General features: G+C 35.4%; 1 protein-coding gene across 2 annotated transcripts; it reads right to left on the bottom strand.

The window, feature by feature from the left end:
- Window positions 1–426: 426 nt before the first annotated feature.
- Window positions 427–6,370, bottom strand: LOC147866676 (indole-3-acetate O-methyltransferase 1-like). 2 transcript variants are annotated; one of them, XM_087317132.1, is made up of 4 exons: window positions 6,291–6,370; window positions 1,522–2,108; window positions 1,089–1,373; window positions 427–931 (listed from the first exon to the last, which is right to left on the bottom strand). In XM_087317132.1, the coding sequence occupies exons 2-4, from the start codon at window positions 2,083–2,085 to the stop codon at window positions 569–571; spliced, it is 1,212 nt and encodes a 403-aa protein (XP_087173258.1). In that variant the 5' UTR covers window positions 2,086–2,108; window positions 6,291–6,370; the 3' UTR covers window positions 427–568. The 2 variants fall into 2 exon arrangements, with proteins under 2 accessions (XP_087173258.1, XP_087173257.1); XM_087317131.1 differs by having other exon boundaries at window positions 6,267–6,299.
- Between the last annotated feature and the right edge of the window lie 372 nt (window positions 6,371–6,742).

The raw sequence follows: 6,742 nt of genomic DNA, 5'->3' as shown, positions 1-6,742 counted from the left end.
GTGTTTTCAATCTATGTGGCACTTGATGAAGCATTTCTAGGAATTTGCATATGATGTGTACTGTTGATTCATAATTTTGCGAGTCATCAATTGTAAAGACGGTCATTGATCCTTTCAAGGAATAGAAACTATGTGTGCATGTATATTTTATATGTAAGGGTATTTTAAATGGGTGATTATCTAAAAATATATTCGTAATAAGGGACATTTTTATTAATCGTTTTTCTACACAAGGGTCACTAAAATAGTAAAAAACATACGTATAAGGGGTTTATAAATGATGTCATGAACGCACGTGATACAACCTTCTTATATATAGTGCAGTCCCTGGGCTGGGAACCAGAGATCTTGTCACTAAAGTTTCTGAAGTCTTTGACCAGAGATCCTGTCATTTTTAATTGATGAGTTTCTCAATTCGCAGGAATCAAGACGGACATTTATTTTTTACATGTAAAGTAAGAGAAAACAGTCAAGATATCATCCCAATCGACGTCTTCAAAACTGGAGGCTATTACTTCCATGGCCTCAGATTGAATGCTTATTCGATTTATTGTGGTCGGAAGTAAGATCATTTCTTTCGAACAATCGCAATCAAGAGATCGTTAATGAGGTTTTTAATACACTGGGCATTCTCAGTAGATATTACTCGCAGTCGATCAAAGAGTTGAGTCGACCGAGCATTGCCGATGTGAGCATCCACAAGAGGCTGAAGGAGGCTTCGAATGAAAGAGCTCCAAAACTCTCCGAAAGAAGGAGGATGGGAGAGTAGACCATCGATTTTGGTTGACGGGATATGATGACATTTTGCGAGTACATGAAGCTCCAACAGCTCTAGCTCCACCACACTTTCTAAGGCCTCTTCAAATTCCCTTCGGGAGAAGTTGTAGTACGGCACATTGAACGTATCCCTCTCCGAAGCGTCGAGAATGCCCTATATATATATGTATCATGTATGTATGTATGTATGTATGTATATATATATATGAATGAAATATTGCACAGAATAATGTTTAATTCTAAAGTTAAAATGAAATCACTATGAAACCCTGAGGCAAACCTTCGATTCATGGCGACAATTAGTGGAGTACCTGTTCAACAAGTTCATTCCATGCTTGTTCGAAATAGACACTCCATAAGTTGCTTCCTGATGCATGCTTTGATCCGTCCATTTCTTGTCCGTCACATGTCGCTAATATAAACAGCATCCCATTGCTTCTCATCTCCTCAGCTCTATTTCTCAGGAATTTCCTGGCATCCCCATGGAATTGCTTTGCATATGCCTCTGAGACTGCTGCCTCACCCCCATCTGCTGGAATCCATACATGCCCTCCATTCCAAGTCGGCGCATTTTTGTCGAGAAGTGCCGCTGGAGCCTATATAATGCAACATTTTCTTCTGGTTATCTCATATGCAACAAGTTTCACTAGAATTTCCAACAGGAAATCCATTATGTAACTCTACATATTTCAGAATTTCAATGTGGAAAGCTACTCCGAAACAGTTCAATGGCGTGTATCAAACCTGCGAAAGCCAGTGTATTGCATAGGTGGTAATAGCAAAATCCACACTCCCCTCTGGCAAAACACGATCGTAGAAGGATCCAGGCACACCAGCACAAAAGAACTTAAATGACCCTTTGAAAAGTTTTGCAAAATCATGATCGTGTAACATGCAGAATAAGTTGTTGAAATCATCTGATGGAAGATCAACAAAACAATATTGGAGCTCCTTGATGAACGTTGGTTTATTTTGAGCCGTTTCTTCTTTGTATTCATTGCATTCCTCATGCAATTCCAAGAATTTGCTAGCAATAATTTGTGCATAATCTACTGTATTTCTCCCATAGCCACATCCGTAGTCTGCAATTCGAATAAATCTTGGACTCATGGCTTGTATTACATGATCTTCATTCTGCTTAGCCTTATCCCTAATGCAAATAGCATTGTTTTCCATGTATAGCTGGATGGCATCAACAAGATGAGCTTTCGCATATGCATTAAAACCAAAATTCTGTGGACCTGAGTTTATAGCATAACTCTCAGCTCCATCTCCACCTTGCATAGACATGAGTTTCCCAATCTCCATTTTCCTTTACAGTTTGTATCTTGCTTTATTGCAAAAAAAATTATGTTGCAAGTTCAGTTTTCGGAAGGTTTGTCTTATAACTCTCACTGCCTTTAGGCATTATGATTAAATCAGAGCCATGGATTCTTTAAAATACGACATAATTGATAGCTTAATTTCGACTGAATTATTTTAATCCTCAGTTTTTCAGTTCTGCTATTAGTTTTCATCTCAAAACCGCCTCGACATACAATTTATTCACAAATCTATGCGGGAATCCTCAAACATTCCTAAACGCAACAAATCTAGTTTTCGTGTCTTATTACAGATGGATGTGATATAATATCCCCATGCAAGTGATTCCTATGAACGAATTTTTATGTTTGAATTGTATACTGGCTATCCGCACAGGATGTTATGTAGCAAGATAAAGTGGGAAATAATCTCACACTTTTAATTCAAACACTCTTTGGCATTGTGATTAATGAACATACATAGATTACTTCAGTTGCAGGAAGGTTTATCTTTTAATTCAAACACTCTTTGGCATTATGATTAATGAACATACATAGATTACTTCAAACATGGCATAATTTAACGTTTCATTTCTATCTCAATATTCTAATTATTCCTTCTTTGATTCTCCTATTATTTCTTGCAGCCTCAACATACATACAATATTCATAAGTCTACACGATAACCCCTGACACACTGCTTATTGCAACATTGCAACATTGCTCTTATGGTTATGCTACGATCTAGTTCCTTGTCTTTCGATGTAATACATTCCCATCCAAGTAATTACAAGCAGTAATTATCCTACTTGTATGATTGTTATTAAACATAATTGTCTACTACCATCCCCTCTAGAATCCACGCGGTATTTATGGTTGCAATATATCCACTGTTCGAAAATGATTTGCAAAGAACAATATGACAATATGCTAGGCTCTTCGGAGGTTGTTCTGAAGAAAAGGTAACAATTACTGCAATTATGGAGGAAGTCTTTTTGATAATAAAAACAATGCACAATCTGTAGCATGAAAACACACTTAGCGGACTTCCCATTGGAGCATACAATTTTCTATCCAAAGATCTTTGTTTTGATAATGAAGGATACTAGTAAGACGAAAACTTTTTCAAGTAGAGATTATTTCTAATGTTTCACCTTGACGTTTATCTAGTCTATTAGTATCTCGTTGCATTGTAGTGACATTTTGTATCTGATTGCCAAAGTTCAGAAATCTCGTTGAGCTAGAATTAACGAAATTTTGTGGATGTAAAAAATACGACAAAATTGGGATTTCCCCAAGAGTATTTCCTTGAGTCCCCTCCGCTTGGGAGAATGCCATCGGGTAATCGTTATTATGAGCCATAAAAATGTAATGTCTAGGAAAGAAATGAGATAGGTTTAGACAAATAATTATAACATATTGTCATGACGCAAACATTTCTTGGGCAAACATAAATCGATATCATGATATCACGTCAATACCCCTCTAGATGTATGAGATGAGGTTCAAGATCAAGTAGCGATGGTAACATAAAGATGTTTTAAAAGGCCATAGTGGTGACAAATGAATGTCTTTTGATGATCTCTATATCAATTTTTCATGCCGGCTCCCCGAGGCTCAACCATGTTTGTTCGTGTCATGAATATTTTATATATGAAAGAATGTTAAAAATAAACTATGTCTCTATGCCCATCGATGTGGTTTCCACTCTTTAAGTTCTATAATGAGGACCCTGAACCGCACATAGACCTAACATCTAAACTTGTTTCATAGTCATATGTATTAGTAATATTATATGGTCTTGGTCACATTTAAACTCGAAACCTCAAGAAGAAAGGCATGAAACACTTGAGCTCAAGAAATGGCTTGCCTATATTGAATATATAATGTTTATGCATACAAGGGATATGCAAAGGCATCTACCCATATATATATATATATATATTTAAAAACAAATGTCTCTAGAATCCTTATTTCCCCCTTATTAAATAGAAAACTATGTTAGTACGTTTCAAGTCTCAACATTACAATGGCATACCATAAGGAGAAACCTTATGGGCAAGCCAACACTAACCCTCTCTTTCATAGTAGGCCCATGTGGCCCATCCCAATGTGGTTACTTCATTAAGAATGTCTCTCGTAATGTTGGTATTATGGTGACCCCACAATTATGGAATGAGTGTAAGATGTTAGATGAGGTTTCATAACGGCGACCTCGCACGAAGTGGGTCAAGCCCTTATGATCACAACATTAGCCCTCTCTTTCGTAGTAGGACCACATGGCCCATCACATGATTACTTCATTAAGAATGCATTTCGTAATGACGGTCTTTTGGTGGCCCCATAATCATGTAATGAGTGTGGAATGTTGGACACGGGTTTCAAAAGGGTGATCTAGCACGAAGTGGGTCAATCATTGTGGCCATGCTTGTTTTTCTTGTTACATATAGCAAAATCGAGGTGGCCAATGGGGATAACAAAAGAATTTGTTAAAAAAGGATGGTGACTATGCCTTTCTCATAAAAAATATGAAAACAACTACCAAGAAACTTGCCCCAAAATGACAAATTTTGATGTACCAATATCATGTCAAAAATTCTTAATATATACATGATATGTTTACGATATGTATACAATTATATGTGTATATATGTACTCATATATATATATATATAAGAGAATTGTTAAGAGAACATAAACCAATGAATATGTAATGAAGGTTACTGGGATTAAAAGTAATCCTCCCTTCTATACACTCTCGATTAACCCACACAGTTTATCCTCGTGTATAGAATATTGCATTTCCACTCACCCCAAGATAAATTATTGTCATGCTCGTAACATCTATGAGTTTAAAGCATATAAAATCAAAATCACATTTGCGAGATCATAAAAGATCTACTTCTCTATAACTTTGAACTTAAGATAAATTATGGCCCAAAAATCACTAGAATTAGGATACAGAAACCACAATCTTTTTATACTTTGATACCAATACCTACACTAGAACACTATACACACATGTATATAGATTTCTATCTCAAAAGTCTTGTTTGCAAGAAGAAGGAATATGAAGACTAGTTACCTCATTAAAGATCAAATATCAAACATATATAAATTATTGATTTTTTTGCATATACTTTATGGCCAATTCTTAGACAAAACGAATGTTGGAGCTTACATGTATATAGAGGTGTAGATAGGGTTATATGCAGTAGGCTATGCTCATGTCTTGTAGCAATAGGAGATGGATTCTTTGAAGAGTTTTCACGTTAGTGAGATCAAGGTGAAACCAAATTTCAATGTGAATGAATGGTCTACAATGTTGAAAGGAGAAGGATAAAAACAAGAATATGACAAGACATGAGGCTACAAGGAGAAGTGCGTTTGAGGCAATGTTTTGGATCAAATGTAAGGATAAGAAACATGATGGTCACAAGGATATAATCAACAAGACTGCAAGGAGAAGGATATATAAAAGCAACAAGATGACAAGAATGACAAGGTTGAAAGGAGAAGGATATAAACAACATGACAATGATTCTTGTATGCCATGTTCTAAATCAAATGTAAGGATACAAATTCATACATCAAAGTGGCCTTTTGGCCCTACAAGATACAAAGCCCTAGATAGATCAAGTAGCCCATGTCATTCCTAAGCACACAAACATTTGATATCCACATATCGTGTGAATTATATAGCCTTGATTCCTCCTCTGTAATTTACATATATGATTAGCATATACCAACTTAGCACTAATTACAACGCAAAACATAAATTGTGTCATGGAATTAGACTATAATCGAATCGGGCAATCCTCATACTATAAGAGAGGAATTCAATCTTGATTTAGTCTTACAACATAAATCATGGACAAATCAAATAGACATTGTGCTTCTTGGGAATATAAGAAGAAGAACAATTCATGACAAAGATGATGATGTCTAAGAACTAGCTCACAGGGAATTTGGAAGCAATTAGAACCATTCATAAGTTACCATCTATATTATAAAACAAAAAGATTTATGGCTTTAAAACATCCCAAGCTCTGGAGTAATATTTAAGTTTATTTTGGAAATTGAGATATGGCAAATTGAATACAAGTGGTATCATATTTGCATGACGTTTCTACCAACAAATAAAATTTCAAATTTTTCAAATGGCTAAGTGCAAAATCATATCCTTACATATTTGATTGGAGAAGTGCATACCTCTCTAGTTGGTCAGGAAAACATGCATTTGACAAGAAAGAATGTCACCTTGAATATATAACCATAGGAACTTTGATCACTGTGGTAGGTTATTGGACCTTTTACAAAACCAACATTTCGAGACTTGTATATTTATCCATAGCTTTACATTTTCTCCTAATGTTTGATGTAGACATATGTACAATAGAAAAAATGGCATGAAAGAGACTTAAAGTGGCTGGAGTACAATATAATAACACCAGTTCAACATCAAATATCTATGATGATGAAGAGCCAAAAGTGTCGTTTATGGAATTGTCTTGAGTAAAATTTCCATGTGCTTATCATAGTTGTGGTTCTCATTCTCAATAAATAATGTGTTTACTAACATCAAAAAAGATTTCAAATTTATCATAGGGCTCCCTTTGATCATTTCCTCAAACAATTCTTGAAAAAGTTATGATGTGACTAAT

Source organism: Azolla caroliniana, unplaced genomic scaffold, assembly GCF_043228905.1.
Source record: "Azolla caroliniana isolate FFs.n. ecotype wild unplaced genomic scaffold, voAzoCaro1.0.p SCAF_3, whole genome shotgun sequence".
Lineage (NCBI taxonomy): Eukaryota > Viridiplantae > Streptophyta > Polypodiopsida > Salviniales > Salviniaceae > Azolla > Azolla caroliniana.
This window is presented reverse-complemented; position numbering and strand designations above follow the sequence as displayed.

Excerpts from the sequence above, each read along its gene's own strand:
- LOC147866676 (XM_087317132.1), bottom strand. The coding sequence starts at position 2,085 with ATGGAGATTGGGAAACTCATGTCTATGCAAGGTGGAGATGGAGCTGAG. Across the intron at positions 1,374-1,521 it reads CAATACACTGGCTTTCGCAG|GCTCCAGCGGCACTTCTCGA; the intron begins GTTTGATACACG and ends TGCATTATATAG. Across the intron at positions 932-1,088 it reads GGAATGAACTTGTTGAACAG|GGCATTCTCGACGCTTCGGA; the intron begins GTACTCCACTAA and ends ATATATATATAG.